The sequence below is a fragment of the Muntiacus reevesi genome, chromosome 2, assembly GCF_963930625.1.
Source record: "Muntiacus reevesi chromosome 2, mMunRee1.1, whole genome shotgun sequence".
Lineage (NCBI taxonomy): Eukaryota > Metazoa > Chordata > Mammalia > Artiodactyla > Cervidae > Muntiacus > Muntiacus reevesi.
The window spans coordinates 145,175,296-145,196,147 of NC_089250.1; the positions used below are offsets into that span (position 1 = coordinate 145,175,296).

A 20,852-nucleotide genomic window follows, 5' to 3' on the forward strand; every position below is an offset into this window, starting at 1 on the left:
GCAGTGTCCCAGGTAATCCTGCCTACCAATTGCTCCCCCAGAGGAGTAACCTGCTGAGACAGAAAGCTTCAGCTGAAGTGACCCCAGCACATTTAATCTTTTCAATTGGATTAATTTCCAAGCACTTGATTCAATTAACCCAGCAGGAATTGTGGTGAGAGTTCAGGCATGAGAAAGGGACAAGTAGCTGAAGGAAGGATTATTTTTGGGAGCAATGCCCTATTCTTGGCTTTCCTCTGACTCTGGAGGGTCTGCCACAGACCTGGTATAGACATGGGTGCATGGACAGGGCATGGGCAGCTCCTTTGGGGGTTAAATTCGAGGAAAAGATGGGACTCTTATGTGGAGTTCTGAGCGTAGGTGTATTTAAATGGGCCAAGCGATGGGTCCTTAAAATGGAGGGCAAGAATTGCTTTGTTTATTGCCCCATGCCCTGGACCTGCCTTTATTCACTTCACAGGGAAGCCTGAAAGGAATCCAGAAGCAGCCCAAATAGGCTGGTTAGCCTCCTTAATACCACACGTGGAGGTAGAGGGGATTCCCTTCTTCCTTCCACTCAAAAGGCAAAGAAGGCTCCAACTTCTGAACTGAACTGACTTCCCCTAAGACTAGGAGACTGAGGAACAGAGCCTATAAGGGGTTCCCTAGCCAGATGAGACCAGCACCTGGGAGATTACCTTAACTCTGTCATTGAGGAAGGAGTTCTGAGAAACAGAGATTAAGGAGAAGTAGAAAAGACACTAGAAAGTCTTCCCATATAAATCAATTTTTAATAACTTCAACTTGCCACCAGCTTCCAGCTCCTGCTCCTCTGAGTTTCATCAATGTGGAAAACCCTAAGTGCCCCAGGCTGAACTATCCATCTAGTCATCAGAGATGACCCAGCCCTGATATCTTAAGAATCTACAATTATACGTGGCAGCACAATGTGGATTCTCTGGAACTTGTTCAGTGTTGGAGCTGGAACTCTGGTTCCCAGGAAGGGCAAGTATCCCCAAGACACTTGAAGTGGAAGAGCAGCCTGGGAGGTCCCAGACCTGCTCTCCCGGCTGGATTCTGGCATTTACTTCCAGATTCTTCCTATGCTGCTTGCTCCCTGCCATCCTGAAGGCTTTAAAAAGTGCTTTAGAAAGGGAGGGCCTCAGAGGAGCAGCTACTTCAAAGGCAGCTGTGGGGCAGGGAAAGCCTACAGCAGTAGTCCCATGGAGGCTGCCCAGAGGAGGAAACACAGGCCAACTTCCCAAAGGTCGGCCTTTCCATGATGCTCACCTGGCTTGTTCCAGAGCCTGGCCCTGGCAAGCTCTCTCCCTTGCAGGCACCAGACCACCACAGGAACAGATTCCTCCCCAGAGGAAATTCTCAGGCAGGCTGGATGTAAACAACAGCCGGGTGAGGGGGTGGAACACGTGGAGGGGAGCTCAGTAGAGGCAAGAGAGGCTCCCAGAGGAGGGGGTGGCTAAGGAGGTGGGGAAGCTGCTGGAAAGGGAACCAGCAAAGTAGGCACCTGAGGGTTTCAGAAAACCTGTCAATGTTTATTTCACACACATACCCTAAAGACAGTTTAAACCAGATTGAAAATGAAAAGCTAAGATTGTGACCCTGTGGTGCTGAAGAGTCAATGGGCTGGAAGGCAGGGGAACACTCACAGGTATTCCTGGTGCCAAGAATCAAATGCAGAAAGTGGTGGCCAGACAGCAGAGGAGTCAGCTCTGGATTCAGAAAATAGAAAGAAGGTACCCCATAACTACCCCACCCAAGGCCTGAGCTAAGGGTCCCAATGACTGGACAAAGTGCCGGTGGGGGCATGGGACACAGATTTCAGGGCCGGCTCAGCCCCGGGCTCAAAGCAGAACTGGCTCCACCTACATCTGAGAGTTAGTCTGTTTTCAGAAGCCTGGGTGAGCCACTGACCCCATGGATGTGGGCATCACCCTGAGATTTGCCCAACAGCTCCTGACAATTAGTTAGTAGCCATAACTTGTAATCTCAATTGGAAATATGAGGGGTTGTCCAGAAAGCCCACCCCCAGAAACCCCCACATTTCTGAAGGTGTCTCCCTGTGCCCACCCATCCTTTCCCCAAATAAGACTATCCCTGGCTTGCCCATCCTGGCCCCTGCTGTCCAAGCTCCAGTGAAGTGCGGCCTCCACTGACAGAACTTGGTGTCTGTGTTTTTCTCCAACCTTGGGAACAGGTCCTCGCCCCTGGCCCGCCCTCCAGCCCAGAAGCCTCGTGGGTAAGGGCAGTCAGTGGCTGCTCAGGTATGCATGGCAGCTTCAGGAGATAGTGGAGAATTCCTTGAGCAGGACTTCCTGGCTGAGTGTGTGGAAGGCCAGGTTCCTCCGGACGTTGGTGCTAATGGATCGAACCTGGGAAAAGGTGAGGGGAGGTGGAAGGGCACAGGCAGAGAAAAAACAGGAGAAAGTCCATTACAAACAGTAGAGGGCAGTGCCTGAAGCACAAGGGCAAGATGCAGTGCTAGAAATTTCTCTCAGGAAATGAACTCTTGGCATCTATCATTCCTGCAGGTAAATGAGCGAACAGTTCTGTGATGGCAGGAAGAAAAGAGAGGCTGAGAGAAAGAATTCGAGTGGATGTGAGAAGAACATCTGAGCTCCTGATGAGGCAGAGAAGATAAGCAGAGACAGAGGAGCGCTGAGGTCAGGCCTCTGGCCTTGCCTTGGCCAGGCTGAGGGGGATTGGTCCAGTCAGTGGTCTAGTGGAGGAGGAGAAACTGAAGTCAGAGAACTCTTGCTCTGGAGCTCCCTCTCTGTGGGCGTTTTTTGCTCTTCTCAACCTCCTTCTGTATTTATCTACTTTTCTGGTTGGAAAGGACATTTGGAGATACAGCCCTTGTCTGGCACGGATGGCAGGAGTACAACCCAAAGAGGCCAACAGCCAGGAACAGGTCACATAGCCAGCAAGTCCCAGCTGTGGGAGCAGGACCTAGTTTCTCAGCTCCTGGGCCAGCACTCTCCATACCCCAAAGTGCCTGCCTGCTTTAGAGGAAAGTCTGGTTGTATTCTCACCATGTTCCCTCCACTGATGGCTTTCTACCCCGAGACTGAGAACCTTGCAGAAGTCCTGTCTGTGTCAGCAGGGGAAAGCGGTCGGAGGGCCAAACTCCCTGCTCTGAGTGGGTTTTAAGAGTAATCAGCAGATGGATTATTCATTGGAAATAGATGTGAACACTGATCTAGAGACAAAGCGGGGGAGGAAGGGGACAAAGAATGTGTATCTGTCTTAGGCCCCAAAGCCCAGGAAGCTTTTCTTCCATCTCTGCTGTGCTATGGGAAACATAATGAAGTCATCAGGCAGTAAGCAGAGGAAAGGCCAGCATGGCAAACAGCAGGCAGCCCAAGTTCATTAGCTCCAAACCTAACCAGACCCTCTGAGCTCCCCTATGCCAGTGGTACAGCTATGCGGAGACACAAGTAAGGTGCAGACTAGTGCCCCAAAGCAAGACAGCTTTTGATGTTTCTCCTCCTCAGTCCTCTTCATCTCCTAGTAACTTAATCTCTTAAGACCTGACCCCTAGATCAACTTGAATATTTGCCGACCACCCCATAAAAGTACTATATTCTGCTATCTCCTTACACTAGTGGCTTCCCTGCTGCCTGCTATCTCAGCTCAGAGTATATATGCCTCACCCTGGGGAAGGCCCAAATCCCAGGAATGGCATGTCAGGGTCAGAGTTGGGCTGGGTTTAGCACAAGACAGATGATCTAAAGCTAGCACCTTCATCATGGACTAGGCAATGGGTAAGTAAAAAGCTGCGCTGATGCAAATTCTGCCCTGGCATTGGGAGGTCTGAGGATATGGGAAGTGGGTACAGAGGCCTGTGTGCCCCGGTCTCAGACCCCAGACCAGAGTATACAGGGAGACTGGAGAAATCCCTGAGGGCAATTTCTAAGCACAGGGCAGGAAAGGGACCACTAACAGGGTGGTCCAGTTCTGTGGAGATGTCAACTGGGAGGTGGAAGAGGAGACAGAACAAGCGTTCACTGGCTTCAGATAGCCAAGGGAGGGGCTGCAGGAAGCTGAGTGACTGGAGAGTGGGAATGAGGGTAGGGAGTGAAGACTGGAGAACTAGATTGGAAGGGCACTTAGACCAGGACCCAGTTAGGAATTTAGGAAAGTGGTTACATAAGGAGGAGAAGAATCAATTACTCTCATTAGTTGTTCTGAGTATAGGATAAGGAGTAATGAGCCAGAGCTGCCACTGGGAATGCACATCAAACTCCAGGCCTAGCTGAAGCTACACAGGGCTATCTCCATGGCTGCAGAGGAGAGGTGGGCACTGCTGCCTCAGGCTTCTCACCCTTCCCAGCCTGGCACAAGTACCCTGGTTAGTATCTTTGTCTCTTACCACCTGGTTCTTCCTGGACTGCTGTGGGACAGAAGTAGCAAACCCAATTCAATCAGGCCCCTCCAATCTTATTTCATCAGCCTGTACCCACCTGCACAGCAGAACCCAGTGGCGGGGAAGGGCCCTCCACAGACATAGGCAGAGACAGAGGCAAGGCTCACTCACCAGCTCTTTGAAGAAGGCGGCTTCCTTGTGCTGCTCTGAGTAGCGCTCATACTGGTCCAGGCCATCCTGCAGCTTCAGTGTGAGTGTGTCATAGTTGGCTCGCACTACCTCTAGCACCTGGGGAAGTCAAGAATCAGCGGGGCTTAGGCCACACAAACCCTAGGTCACTTGGCCCCCACACCTCTCCTGCTGCTCTTCTGGGTTGGATTCAGTCTGGGACAACACACCCAAGAGACTGTCACTATGTGTCACTACTTATTACTGAAAAAAGGTTGGCCATGGCAATTCCTCAGGTTTCTGGAACCACTTTTTAAAAAAAATTTGTATTGAAATATAGTTGATTTACAATGGTGTGTCAGTTTCAGGTGTACAGCAAAGTGAATCAGTTACACATACACATAAAATATACAGGGAATTTCCCAGTGCGCCAGTGTTTAGAACTCCATGCTTTCACTATGAGGGGCATGAGTTCAATCCCTGATGGGGAATTAAGATCCTACAAGCCATGTGGCATGGCCAAAATACATACATACATACATACATACATACATACATACATACATACATACATACATACATATATGTGTGTGTATTTTTTTTACATTCTCTTGCATTATAGGTATTACAAGATACTAAGTAGAGTTCCCTAGCTGTACAGTAGCTGGGACCACTTTCTAATTTCTTCCATCCCCTGCCTTTCCTGACTGGTCCAGCCTGGTTTTCAGGGTCGTTTACTGTGGGTATGGTAAAGGAGATGAGAAGAGGGGACAGAACAGTGTCTGAGCCCCTCAGTATCCCTGACACCACAGACGCATTCTCAGCTGTATCGTGCAGCTTTCTCTGGCCTGGCTGTCACAGTTGCTGAGTAAGACTTTGCCAATATCTTTCCTTTTCCCTTTCTGGGAACCACATTTCTTTAGTCCCGGGATGTTCCTCAGTACCATCTGCCACTTGTTTTCATCTCTCAATGCCAACTCAGTCTTCTTATCCATTGCCTAGATGGAACTTTTGAGCATCCCAGCCTTGGAGTGTAGGAGACATTTCTAGTCTAAGCTAGAGTTTATCTCATCCTCTTCTGTTCTGAGGAGGGGTCCCTCCCTACCATGTCTCTGTGGTGGACTCAGACTTCTGCTAACTCCAGGAAACATGGATCTCTGTGGTTCCAGAAGGAAAGGATTACCAAAGCCAGTTCTGATGTAAGTCTAGCTTATTAGACCATGAATCAAAGGCAAGGACAGTTGGTTAGATCACAAATATTCAGAGGTGACCGAGCCCAGGCTCCTGCTACTCCCTGTAACAAAAACTATTTTGGATATATCATGTCCATTATTAGCAACATCAGATTAGTATTTAGAGAGTGTAATACTACCTTGCCAACTTGAAGATAATTGTATTTGGGTTATACAATGATTAGTTACATCAGAAGATGTAGATCTTCTCCATTAACTTAAAAGAAGTAAGCTAGGTAGAAAGGAGAGACCAGGAGAGTGACTAAATTTTCACTCTGACAATCTTGCCAACAGCTGTTCTGCAATTTCGTCTGACCTGGGAGGGAAGTGTATGATGTCATGGAGAGCTCCCAGCTCAGCTAGGAGTCTTGCGAGGAATGAGTATGATAAGGGAGGATGAGCTCTAACAGAAGGCAGGGCTGAAGGGAGTAAGCTAGAGTCAAAACTGATCAGAGGGGTTGAGAATGCATTTTTGAGGGGTACAAAGGTGCCTCTGGGCTGTTCCCTTCACCAATTCAGTCTTATTTCAGGGCAGACTGCACCTGGTGGCAAATATATCTGCCTGCGCCTGCCAAGAATTCCTGAGGAGAGGGTAGGGACGGAGAACACAGGCTTGTGTTCCTGAGTTTGGGAAGGACAATCAGGTCAAAGCTCTGGTCCAGACTCAGGCTCTTTTCCTCCAGACATCCCAGTCTTCAAGGTCACTTTGCCAAACTATGTCCCACAGACTCTAGTAGAGACTGGTTTCTTCGCTTCTATTTGTCAGTTCTGTTGGCAGGAGGACCACAACAGAGCAATGCCAGTCACCCAAGAAGTCATCTGGCTCTCTCACATATGACAGGTGTGCTCATGGCTGAAACTTCTACAGCCAAGGTCTTCTCTCAGAAGTAAAGGACTCCAGCCCACAAATAGGCAAAGTTCCAAAAAAAGGTAAGATGGAATCAGCCCCCAGGAGTCAGGTGGAATAAAATAAAACCTGCTTTTCCAATCCCTGAACTCCGGGCAGTTTCAGCAATAGCTATGACCCAGTAACCTGAACTCAGCCTTTACTAAGGGGAGTCAGGTACCAAAGGACAAATACCATGCTGAAGCCAACTTCTGAGAAGAAGAAAGAGCATGTCAAGATATGCTATGTCCTGAGAGCCTCAGGCAAGGTCACCTTGATCATTCTCTCTTTTTGCCAGGGCAGAGTGGAAGGTGTAAGATATCACTCAGCACAGGGATTTTTCCTTTCCCAATAAAGCTGGCTTTTGCTGGAAGAGCTTAGTTCAGTTTCTTACACGGGAGTGAAAGCAGAAATGGCCCCTGAGCTATCAGCTCCTTGGAAGGAAACCAGAGGCCTGGCTGGACTTACAGCATGATCTCAGCTCTCCCCTTGTCCAGACACTGCCTAGGGTCACCTTCTCCTTCCCTGGCCCTTTCTTGTGTTCACCTAACCCCTGTTATTTCCTGTCCATATCACTTCTCTTAAACTTTCAAGAGAAGAAAACATTCTAAACTCAGGTCTGGGTCCCAGCCCTTTTGAACTCCAGAGCACTAGCAACTCACTCCTAGTCTGGGACTTTCCTTTCTGTAACTACGGACTTTAGGAACACGTCCCATTTGGGCCTCACCCTCAACACTGGCCTGAGATGTAGTGAAGGCGGTAGTTACACAGAGAACAATTTCCCAGAGCCCTTGTGCCTAAAGGCCTTAGGCTTCATCATAATTTGCCGTCTCAATTTCTGGCTTCCTGGCAACTTCAAAGGCCCTTCCTAGATGGACATTTCTCCCTAATTCATCAGGTATAGTATATACCCTAACAGAGCCACCTTTGTTCACCAGTTGTTGGGCTTGTGGGCTTCCTAGAACCTTGTCCACCTCAGTTCAATGTAGCTCTAAAGGCAGTAAGTCACCTATCAGCCACATGCTCTCTAAGGAGTCCTTATTCCCCCACCTGTGATGCTTAGTCCATGGGAACCTGGGTCCTGGCAAAAAGGTCTGATAGAAAACTGAATTGGGAGTTTCACTCTTACTGTGGAATCTCAGACAATTACCTAACCTCTTTGAGGTGGAACTTCAAGAGGGGTTCTCTCTGAAAGGTGGAAGTTGAACTCACCTTCCAAACACTACATGGGAATAAAAGTTCTGAGTTCCTGAAAATAACATACAACTGATGGAAACATTATCGTCCCAATGGCTATACAGCAACCTGGATAGTTCCTGGACTGTCTTCAGAGCCCAGGAAGTGCCTACTCCTATTTCAAACTGTCCCAAAGATCTTATGTGCATAAGTGATTCTTCACCACGAAGGAACATCTTCTGGATTTAAGTGGAAGGCACAAATGACCTCAGTTTCAAAGATCTCATTAGATATCTTGAAACACTGCCTCAGGTGAGGGAATAATAAATTAGTGAGGGAGAGGACCTAAACTCCTTCCCTGAGGTCTCTGGAGGAGACATAGGCTTTGAGGTTAGGAAGACCTGAATTTTACTCCCAGATCAACCACAGGTAGCTCTGTAAACTTATGCACACTACTTAATCTCTGAGCCTCAGTTTTCTTATTTGTAAAAGGATAACCCTATCTTCCTCATAGAGCTGATGTGAGGATGAAATGAGATAAGATTGTCCAATGCCTGGCACATTAATAACAAGCAATAAAAGGTTACTAATTTTATGATGAAAGCCTCCTCTGGTGACAACAGGCCATTTGGTAGTTCTGCTTATCCCCAGGTAGTTCTAACCATAAACCAGAAGCTGGGGCCTTACACATCTCCATTAGCTTGTGGCACATACTGGTGAAGAGTACTCTCTATACAATACAAAAGCAGGCTTCCCATAATGACCCCATGTCCTGAGTGTAACTGACAATGCATCAACCAGAAGTCAGAGAATGGCCAGTACCCACTGCCAACCTTAGTAATCTTAGTAGTTTAGGCAGATACAGGTTATACTAAAGAAAAGCTGAGCAGAGGCCTGGCCTCGCATGATGCAGGTTGGGAGGCTCTTGGCCACATCAGAGCAACAAGATCCCAGAGCAAAAATTTAGTTCAAAATTGTTGATGAGGTTTCAGGCACACACACACACATACAACACCCTCTTCCTCTAGCACACATAATAGGCATTCCCAAAAGACTATTCAGTACCCTGTGCCCCACCTTTTTATTTTTTAGCAAGACCTTTGAAATGGGAAATAAGTCTTGCCTGAAGATAGCAGCAAAGGAGGATCGCCAAGCTAGAAAAGTTCAATGGCTATCTAGTCTTGATGTTAGAGGGCTTTACCCTGTGCCTGAAAAACTGCCTGGTCTCTGCTGGGACAGTTTGAAATAGGAGTAGGTACTTCCTGGGCTCTGAGGACAGTCCAGAGATTCAGTCCAAATCTCTGCTGGACTGAATTCCTGGGAGAATGAGAATGAGGGGACAACTAAGTAATAGGATGTGACCTGACAGCAAATCTGTGTTCATTATCTTCTTCTCAATTTGAAATGACATCTAAAGTATATAACCTATTTGGGGAAAGTACAGAAGTCTGACATTAGCCCACTCCAGCCAGGGCAACATGTATGGCCTTCCTTGGAGACCAGGCTGCCAAATGAGGATGAAACCACAAGATATCAGTAGAGAAGCCTACTGAGAAGTCTTATAGAATAGGAAATAAACACGGAACCTATCAAGACTGCAGTGGGGTGTAACAGAAAGAGGCTACGGAATCAGCAAAGTCTGGGTTCAGATCTTGACACCTTAATTTACTAATTAGTTATATAACCTTGACCTGTCTGAGCTTTAGTTTCTTTGTCTGTAAAATAGTTACCATTATAATATTTTCTTACAATACTATGAAGATAAGTGACAATATATAAATAAACATTAATAGCTAAGTGATAGGATCTAGCAAGGGTGCTAAATGAATGAAGGCTATTGAGATGGAAACAAGAAAACTGGAAAAAGAAAGTATCTGATATATTCAAATTAAGACAAATCAGGTGGTTAAATTGTGGCCAGGAGGGTCTGGAAATAGCACGAATACCTGAGGATTGTGACATGAAAGGCAACCATAACTCTTTCTAAGAAAGTGTTACCATTGAGAGAAAATCATAAAAATAATAGTTCTGGAAGAAACCTTTGAAATCACCCAAATACTGAGTACATGGCCCTCATGTCACAGATGAACAAACAGACATCTTGAAAGACTGTACACTGCCCCAAGACACAAAGCTGGAATTACACGGCAAAGTCTCCTGACTCCCCATCCAGTGCTCCTCCTGCACTAGCAGGCTAGTCTAAGCTGGGGTACGTTGTTGAGTTTACAGGCTAAGTGAGCCTTCAGAGAATAAAAATTCAAGGATCTCAAACTCACTGCTAAGAAGTGGGAAGCATGACATGTGCAGAGCTGGGAATGTAACCTGGTGAAGGCCTGTTTGATGTTTGAGCTTTAATGACTACCATGTCCTCAGGGCTCCACATCTTGTCAGTTTGCACCCACAGCAGCTGAAGACCCTGCTCAGCGGTTGAAGACCCTGTTGATAATGTAAACCACCAACAAAACTTTACAGACTACCCCAAATTCATTATTAGCAAAGTCTGGCTTTGGTTGCTACTCTAATTACTCAATGCTCATTTAGAAGTTTAAAATTCAAAGGTCTTCAATATTTTTTATCATTATCATTTTATTTATTGTTTGCTGCACTGCACGACTTGTGGGATCTTAGTTCCCCAACCAGGGACTGAACCCAGGCTCTTGGTAGTGAGAGTACAAACTCCTAACCCCTAGACTGCCAGGGAATTACTGATCTTTAGAGTTTAATTGGACTTTTTTGGCTGCAGCCACCAGACAGTTTCCAGGCTTGGGGTGGGGTGTTAAAAGGATACAGTGAATCCTTCTACAATGAATGATCATACTTTAAGACCAATTTTCCATTCTTCCAAAAAGACTGTAACCATTCTGTTTTAATTCTGCTTTAACTCTGCTGAACCCCTAATCATAGAAAAATTAATCTCTGGGTAGTTTGAAAGAGATAAAGTAGGTGAAAGAAGGAAAGAAAATAAAGGCTTTTTAGAGGATTTTCATAATAATCTCCATCCATCTCTCCACTGGACTCTGGCCATTTGCTCTACTTCAAATGTTTATTCACTGGTTGGAGAATATGACTTTTCAGTCCCATTTCTTCTGTAAAGCAGGAAAGGACTATCACTACTGATTTCCTCACTGAAACTGCATCATGTCTGGATTCTTAGCACCCTGAAGGAAGGGACCCAGTGCAACATTACTGATTTTCCACAATCCCCAACACAGTCTTGAGGAACAGTAAACATTCAACATGCTTGTGAACTAATTTAGTAACACTCAGGTCCATCAAGGTCACATCATAGGGGAATTCCCTGGTGGTCTAGTGGTTAGGATTCAGCTTTCATTGCCATGGCCTGGGTTCAATCCCTGGTCAGGGAACTGAGATCCCATTAGCCACAAAGCCTGGCAAAAAGAAAAAAGAGAAAGTCAAATGATAAGATTAGAATTAGACAGTACATGCTGCCAAGTGCACTGTTCACAGTGCTCTGACATGCTTCTAAAGTCCAAGTCCTATCTTTAAGGAGCTAACAAGCAATAAGGAATCAAGATAAACCACCCCTGAAGGGCACACTTACACATACGGCACAGAAACAGTTGAGCCAATACAACTATAAGTGGTTTGGAGTCAGCTGACTAACTGATCAATGAATGGGCAGTCTGATTGAAATAGTATACCTTTTAAGGCAGGGAAAATTAAGAAATCCAAAGTCTCTTCTCTTTTGCCTACAACATAATCTTACTCAGCTAATTCAGACTGCAAAATTCTCACCAGTATGGCAGGGCCTCTGGGACAGCAGCTCAGGAGGGCCATTAGTTGACAGGTCTGTGACTCTGGCCCTGACAGCTTAGGCTCCATTCAGGGTATATTATTTGAAAGGTAGATTGTTCAGGCACTACCCAGATGCTGAAAAAATAAATCCTGCACAAAAGATGAGCAAAAGGTTGAAAGGGTGGGAAAGGATTTCACTTTACTCTCCACACAATCCATAGTTTCAATTTTTTGGGAAATCAGGTTTGATCCATTCTGAGATGTCCCTTTGAGGTGAGTTCAATTTAGCAACAACTTTCAGCTGCACAATCCAGCTAAACTGTGCAGTGTACTCATTAGATAACTGTCCAAAATAATCTAAGCAGACACACAAAGTGATCTTTGAATAGCCAGGTTCAAAGTCTTGCTGAGCTATATTTAGCACTTATTTGCAAAAGTAACCAACAGGTTATGCATCTCAGAAGACAAGGAGAAGAAACAATTAGATCCATGAACTCCAAGGCTAACTAGTACCCAGAGAAAACTCTTAGCTTCCTTCAGATGCCATCTACTTAACCTCTTACTCAGGACAATGCTTGGTTCATGTTGAGATGGACATAGCCTAAAAGAGTCATGGTTTCCAAGCAGACAGTTAGCTATCAGACAAAATATCTGCCATTCAAGAGCTCTCATGTTTCAATTCTTGCTGTTCTGAGAGGCTTGAGGATAGAACCTTTGTAAATTATCAATGTTAAAGGCTGGACCTGGGCCCAAGAATAGAAGGAAAATATGGGGAAAGGGAAGAGAGATCTTTTAGTGTATTATCTTTAAAAATATATGAAAATGCTCACTATAACATCTTGTTTCCAAAATCCATTCAAGACTCTTCTCTCATAATGGAAAAAAAGAGGAAGGAAGGAAGGAAGAAAATGAAGTAAAATGGACAATGCATATAAATAGTTAATTCAAGTGGTGGCTCTCTGAAAAGTAAATGAAATTTTAAAAATTTAGCTGGGTAGGTTAACTCAGGGTATACGCTAATATTTTGAAGTAGTTCAGGACTTCCACTTTCATTTATAATGGAATAATGGTGGCTTCCCTGGTAGCTCGGACGGTAAAGTGTCTGCCTGCAATGTGGGAGACCTGGGTTCAATCCCTGGGTTGGGAAGGTCCCCTGGAGAAGGAAATGGCAACCCACTCCAGTACTCTTGCCTGGAAAATTCCATGGACTGAGGAGCCTGGTAGGCTACAGTTCATGGGGTCACAAAGAGTTGGACACAACTGAGCGACTTCATGACTTCACAGAAGAAATAATTCTTTTCATATACTGTATAAAATGCAGTGCAGGACAGGAATCCTGAGAGAAAGAAAATAGAAGGTGAGCACGACGAGAAGGCAACGGCAACCCACTCCAGTATTCTTGCCCGGAGAATCCCATGGACAGAGGAGCCTGGTGGGCTACAGTCCATGAGGCTTGAAGAGTCAAGACACAACTTAGTGACTAAACCACCACCTAGACGGGTTAGCTGAGAACTAGAGTCACCCGGAAGTTAAGTGGGAGGTTGGACGGGGTTGCAGAGTTCTGTCTGGGGGAGACAGTAGCCTTGGACTGACTGGGGCAGGGAGCTGCCAGACACTGCTCAAGAAGTTGTTCCCAACAGGAGAAAGAGCAAGTTCCGATGTAGGCTTAGAAAAACAGGCAACTTGACCAAAGGCAGCAGATCAAGCCAGCCCAACTGGTTCATGAATGTAATTTAATGAAATGAATCCGGATGGGAACAGAAATAGATTAAGAGACCACATAGTGACGGGAAGAGTGGAGAGGGCTCAGCAGGGTCTGGCTGACCTCACCCGAAGCCTAGGTAAGGAATCTGGGGCCAGGCAGAGAAGGGCTGTAAAGGCAACTGGGAAGTAGTTTGGGGAGGTTTTGGAAGGCAATCTGATTTCTTTTCGGAGGGTGTTTTGAGCTAGTTGGGTTAGCAGCCAAGAGAAATGGGATTGAAAATGAAATTGGGGCCTCCATACCCTTGGTGTCAGCCCAGCAAATATTTCTTAGTTGCCACTGGCCTGAAGAAGCAATGCTGTAAACACTTTCATTCCTTTGTGTACTTTATACCTTTTTTTCACCCAATCCCCATTTCTTAATAAACGCTTTTGAAAAATGTGAGATTAAAAAAAAGGTGAGCACGAAAATCTTGCTGGGCTAAGGAGACACATTAAAGTTTGGAAAGGCAGAGGTGCTGGCATTTGTGAGGCAGGTTACCAGAAAGGAAGGAATTCAGCGAAGAAAAGGGTTTTAGAAATTTATGTACAGTTCCCACTGAATCTGTTGCTGAACAATAAGAATCACACTTTTAGTGTAAAATTCAACCAGTTTCCACAGAAAAATGACTGAGGATCTGTAAGCTGAACAATTCCCAGAGCTCACACAGGATTGGGAGGTGTATGAATTTTGACCAACCAGAATGAAAAGTACCTGCTGAATGTGTAGGGCATTCAAAAGAGGCACCGGAACACTAACACCTTAACAGTAGAACTAAACTTGGGGGCTTCCCTGGTGGCTCAGATGATAAAGAGTCTGCCTGCAATGTAGGACACGCAGGGTTCAATCCCTGGGTCAGGAAGATCCCCTGGAGAAGAGAATGGCAACACACTCCAGTACTCTTGCCTGGGAAATCCCATGGACAGAGGAGTCCATGGGGTTGCACAGAGTCAGACACGACTGAGGGATTAACACACACGCACACAGAGAATTAAAAGTCATTCTAAACCTATCTTAATAAAGATAAGGAGTTTCATACATGGTAGTCAAAAGGTACAAACTTCCAATTACAAGACAAATAAGTACCGGGGGGTGTAACATACTACATGATGACTACAGTTAACACTGCTCCTTAGTATATTTGGGCTTCCCACGTGGCACTAGTGGTAAAGAGCCTGCCTGCCAATGAAGGAGACTTTAGAGACACAGGTTTGATCCTGGGTTGGGAAGATCCCCTGGAGGAGGGCATGGCAACCCACTCCAGTATTCTTGCCAGGAGAATCCCATCGACAGGGGAGCTTGGTGGGCTACCATCCATAGGGTCACAAAGAGTTGGACACAACTGAAATGACTTAGTACAGCACACATGGTTTATTTAGAAGTTACTGAGACAGTAGATCCTGAGTTGTCATCACAAGGACCACCCCACCCTCCTACTGCCTTTGCATCTATAGGATGTGACTGATGTTAACTAGACTTACTGTGGTAAACTTAAATAGTGGTATATGTCAGTTATAGCTAAATAATACTGGAAAAGAAAGATCACTACATTCCAATTCATTTTTTTCTTTTGAAAAAAAGAAGTTTCAAAAGGATATTGTTCTGTTGTTAAGTTATATTCAAGGCTGTGACTCCATGGACTGCAGCACACCAGCCTCCTCCTATCCTCCACTATCTCCCAGAGCTTGCTCTATTTCATGTCCATTGAGATGGTGATGCTATCTAACCAGCTCATCCTCTGTCACCCCCTTCTCCTTTTGCGTTTAATCTTTCCCAGCATCAGGGTCTTTTCCAATGAGTTGGCTCTCTGCATCAGGTGGCCAAAGTTTTGAGCTTCAGCTTTAGCGACAGTTCTTGCCACGAATATTCAGGGTTGATTTCCTTTAGGATTGACTGGTGTGATCTCCCTTCAGTTCAAGGGGCTCTCAAGAGTCTCCTCCAGGGCCAAAATTCAAAAGCATAAATTCTTCGGCATTCAGCTTTCTTTATGGTTTATTGTCCAACTCTCACATCTGTACATGACTCCTGGTAAAACCATACTTTTGACTATATGAACCTTTGACAGCAAAGTGATATCTCTGCTTTTTAATATGCTGCCCAAGGTTTGTCATAGCTTTCCTTCCAAGGAGCAAGTCTTTTAATTTCATGGCTGCAGTCACTGTCTGCTATGACTTTGGAGCACAAGAAAATAAAGTCTGTCACTGCTTCCACTTTTTCCCCTTTTATTTTCCATGAAGTGATGGGATCAGATAATCTTAGGTTGCTTAATGTTGAGTTTTAAGCCAGCCTTTTCACTCTCCTCTTTCCTCATCAAGAGGTTCTTTAGCTCCTCTTCACTTTCTGCCATTAGAGTGGTGTCATCTGCATATCTGAGGTTGTTTATATTTCTCCCAGCAATCTTGATTCCAGCTTGTGATTCATCCAGATCAGCGTTTTGCATGATGTACTCGACACAGACGTTAAATAAACAGGGTGACAATATACAGCCTTGTCAGACTCCTTTCTCAATTTTGAACCAGTCAGTTGTTCCATGTGAGGTTCTAACTGTTGCTTCTTGACCTGTGAACAGATTTCTCAGGAGGCAGGTAAGGTGGTCTGATATTCCCATCTCTTTATGAATTTTTCACAGTTTGTTGTGATCCACACAGTCAAAGGCTTCCGTGTAGTCAGTGAAGCAGAAATAGATGTTTTTCTGAAACTCTATCGTGTTCTCCATGATTCAAAAAATGTTGGCAATTTGATGCTGGTTCCTCTGTTGCTTCAAAACCCAGCTTGTAACATCTGAAGTTCTTGGTTCACATACTGTTAAAGTCTATCTTGAAGGATTTTGAGCATAACCTTGCTAGCATGGGAAATGAGCACAACTGTATGGTAGTGTACACATCCTTTGGCATTGCCTTTCTTTGGGATTGGAATGAAAACTGACCTTTTCCAGTTCTATGGCCATGGCTGAGTTTTCCAAATTTGCTAACATAACTGAGTGCAGCACTTTAAGAGCATCATCTTTTAGAATTTTAAAATAGTTCAACTGGAGTTCTGTCACTTCTGCTGGCTTTGCTCATAGTAATGCTTCCTAAGGCCCACTTGATTTGTCTGGCTCTTGGTGAGTGATTATATGGGTCATTAAAACCTTTTTGTATAGTTCTTATACAAAGAACTTCTTAATCTCTTCTGCTTCTGTTAGGTCCTTACCATTTCCTTTATTGTGCCCATCCTTGCATGAAATGTTCCCTTGATATCTCCAATTTTCTTTTTCTTTTCTTTTTTTTAATTTATTTGGCTGTATCAGGTCTTAGTTGCAGCATGCAGGATCTACTTCCCTGACCAGGGATCATACCAGGGTCCCCTGCATTGGGAGCTTGGAGTCCTAGCCCTGGACCACCAGGGAAGTCCCTCTCCAAGTTTCTTGAAGAGATCTCTAGTCTTACCCACTCTATTGTTTTCCTCTATTTCTTTGCACTGTTCATTTAATAAGGCCTTTGTATCTCTCCTTCCTATTCTTGGAACTCTGGATTTAGTTGGGTTTATCTTTCCCATTCTCCCCTGCCTTTTGCTTCTCTTCTTTCCTCAGCTATTTGTAAAGCCTCCTCAAACAACCACTTTGCCTTCCTGCATTTCTTTTTCTTTGGGATGGTTATGGTCACTGCCTTCCTGTACAACGTTACAAAAAGGAGATTGCTGCTCCACAAATAATTTCTTTACCTTCCTCAATGAAGTCTGACACTATTTAATAAAGACAACAAAATCCAGCATTCAACTATATAACATTCACAATGCCCAATATCCAGTAAAAAATTATCAGACATGTCAAGAAGCAAGAAAATGTAACTCATAACCCAGAAAAACATCAGTGAATAGAAACAGACCCAGAAATGAAAGAGATAATGAAATTAGCAAGGACATTTAAAGAGCTATTATAAATATGTTCAAGTGCTTAAAGACAACCATGAACATTATAAGGAACAAAACGGAAGGTATAAGCACATCACAATAAAATTGCTGAAAACCAATGTTAAAGAAAGAATATTAAGAGCAGCTCAATGGCGAAAAACACACATACAAAGGAGCAAAGATAAAAATTCACACTTGTCAGAAACTATACAAGCCAGAAAACAATGGAAAGATATCTGTGCCAAAAGAAAAAAAAAGTTAGCCTAGAATTCTATATCCAGCAAAAACATCTTTCTGAAATGAGAGTGAAATAAAGACCTTTTCAAGCAAACAATCTGAGAGAATGTGTTGTTAACAGTCCTACAATTAGAAGAAATGTTAATAAAAGCTCTCTGGTAGAAGGAAAATTACATTATCTGGATCTTTCAACAGGAATAAAACATACTGGAAATGGTAAATACACGGATAAAGTGTAAAATACTTCCACATAAATTTGAAAACTAGGAAAAAAGATAATTGACTCATCAAATCAAAAAATGATAACAATGGAATGTGAAATTTATAAGAAACCTAGAAGAAAAATGTTTGACAATAGTAATACAAAGACGAGGAGTGGGGCAAATGGAAACACACTATTGTGAGGTTATTACACATTATATGAAGTCATATAACAAATTTTGAAGGTATACTGTGGTAAGTTAAAAATGCATGTTTGTAAACCTACAGCAATGACTAAAATAATAAAACTAAGGGGTAGAGATAAGAAGTCAATATTGGACATAAAATGGAATCATAAAAAATACTCAGTTAATCCAAACAAAAGCAGAAAAAGGAAAAGATAAACAGAAGAAAAAGAAGGGGGAAAAAGGCAAGACGGCAGATATTAACCATATTAATAAATAAATTAAATGTAACATTTCAATTAAAAGACAGAGGTTGTCAGACTGGGTAGAAAATCAATGTCCAACCACAGGTTTTGTCTAAAAGAAATCCACCTAAAATATAAAGACACAGATAGGCTGAAATTATAAAGATGGGAAAAATATGTTGTATCAACACTAATTTTAAAAAAATTGAATTGCTATATTAACAATCTGATAAGGAGACTTCTAACAAGGGATATTATCTGGAACAAAGAGTGAAATTTCATAAAAGCAAAAATAAACAAGTAGAACCTAATTAAACTTAAAAGCTTTTGCACAGCAATGGAAACCATAAACAAAATGAAAAGACAACCTATGGAAGGAGAGAAAACATATTTGCAAACTATAAGACTATTAAGGGGTTAATTTCCAAAATATACAAACAGCTCATACAGCTCAACATCAAAAAACAAACAACCCAATCAAAATATGGGCAAAAGCTCTAAATAGACATTTCTCCAAGTAAGATATACAGATAGCCAAAGGAGGCACATGAAAAGATGTTCAACATTGCTAATTATCAGAGAAATGCAAATCAGAACTACAGTGAGGGAACTTCCCTGGTGATCCAGTGGCTAGGACTCCATGCTTCTAAAGAAGGGAACCCAGGTTCGATCACCATCAGAAAACTAGATCTCGTACACCGCAACTAAAGATCCTGGATACAGCAATGAAGATTGAAGATTCCACGCGGAGCAACTAAGATCCGGCACAGTTAAAAAATAAACAACATCAAAACTACAAAAAAGACTACAATGAGGTATCACCTCATACTGGTCAGAATGGCCAAATGGCCAAATGGCCATCTATCAATAATCTATAAATAATGACTGCTGGAGAAGGTGTGGAGAAAAAGGGACCCTCATACTCAGTTGGTGGGGATGTAAACTGGTATAGACATTATGGAAAGCAGTATGGTGGTACTTCAGAAAACTGAAAAGAGAATTGTCATGTGATCCCACAATCCCACTCCTGGGCATATATCTGAACAAAACTATAATTAGAGAAGGCACATGCACCTCAGTGTTCATAGCAGCACTATTCAAAATAGTCAAGACATGGAAGCAACTTAAATGTCCACTGACAGATGAGTGGATAAAGAAGATCTGGTAGACAGATATAATGAAATACTATCCAGTTATTAAAAAGAATGAAATAATGCCATTTGCAGCTACATGGGTGAACCTAGAGACTGTCACACCAAGCAAAATAAATGAGAAAGAGAAAGACAGGAGAGTGGTGTGGAGCATGCAGGTTTTGGTCTACAGCCTGTGCACCACCTTTGCACCCAATGAGCCCTGCCTACCAGGGCTCTGGGGGCTGTAGGCGGGCACCTACAGGGCACTGAACACCTGCCCCACTCTGCTGTTTGTGCACAAATTCACAGACAAACATGAATAGGTAACAACAGAAAACAGTGTTGGAACAGTGGCAATCACCAATTTTGTACAGGAAGACTTGGGAAATGTTGTTTGCTGTAGTCTGTCAGAAGTTAGGACAAAACTGAACAAACAAGGAATTTGGTGCACTGTAAATTATGTAAATTATTATAAAGAACGCTGAGTGCCAAAGAATTGATGCTTTTGAACTGTGGTGTTGGAGGAGACTCTTGAGAGTCCCTTGGACTGCAAGGAGATCCAACCAGTCCATCCTAAAGGAGATCAGTCCTAGGTGTTCATTGGAAGGACTGATGCTGAAACCGAAACTCCAATACTTTGGCCACCTGATGCGAAGAGTTGACTCATTGGAAAAGACCCTGATGCTGGGAGGGATTGGGGGCAGGAAGAGAAGGGGACAACAGAGGATGAGATGGCTGGATGGCATCACCGACTCGATGGACCTGAGTTTGGGTAAACTCCGGGAGTTGGTGATGGACAGGGAGGCCTGGCGTGCTGTGATTCATGAGGTCGCAGAGTCAGACATGACTGAGCCACAGAACTGAACTGAACTGAAATTATGTTTGAAAGTGAAAGCCACTCAGTCATGTCCGACTCTTTGTGACCCCATGGACTATACAGTCCATGGAATTCTCTAAGCCAGAATACTGGAGTGGGTAGCCTTTCCCTTCTCCAACCCAGAGATTGAACCCAGGTCTCCCGCACTGCAGGCGAACTCTTTACCAGATAAGCCACAAGGGAACCCCAAGAATACTGGAGTGGGTAGCCTATCCTCTCTTCAGCGGATCTTCCCAATGCAGGAATTGAACCACGGTCTCCAGCATTGCAAGCAGATTCTTTATCAACTGAACTATCAGGGAAGCCCTAAATTATGTTTGGTGCACTGTAAAGTATAGCTGCTAGTGAACTCTACTGTGTGTATCAGAAGTAACTGAAATTAATGAAACTCTAACAGAAAATCCAGGACTTGTCAACAAATCTTGTTTCGAAGATGGTTGGCTCATCAAGATGACACTCAGTAACCCTTCACAACTAGATGAACTAATGAGTGAAGCAGCAAGAGAAATCCATAAAATCTCTTGAGGCACAAAAATGGAACCCCTAAATAAACTAGTTTGAAACAACTTAGAAAAAAAGAGACAAATGCCATATGATACACTTATCTATGCAATCTAAAATATGACACAAATGAACTTATCTATGACAGAAATGGAATAAAAAACAGAGAACAGACTTGTGATTGTGTGTTGGGGGGGACAGGTTGGATTGGGAGTGTGAGATTAGCAGATGAGATTAGCAGATGTTTATACAGATCCACC

General features: G+C 43.8%; 1 protein-coding gene across 2 annotated transcripts in view; it reads right to left on the reverse strand.

The window, feature by feature from the left end:
* Positions 1–388: 388 nt before the first annotated feature.
* The window catches only part of ARMH3 (armadillo like helical domain containing 3), a 175,051-nt gene continuing 154,587 nt past the window's right edge, over positions 389–20,852 (reverse strand). For both annotated transcript variants that reach the window (XM_065923189.1, XM_065923190.1), the window contains exons 25-26: positions 4,535–4,651; positions 389–2,369 (exon numbers count right to left, since the gene is read on the reverse strand). In XM_065923189.1, coding sequence (XP_065779261.1) covers positions 2,277–2,369; positions 4,535–4,651 — 210 coding nt within the window. In that variant the 3' untranslated portion in view covers positions 389–2,276. The remainder of the gene's footprint in view (positions 2,370–4,534; positions 4,652–20,852) is intronic.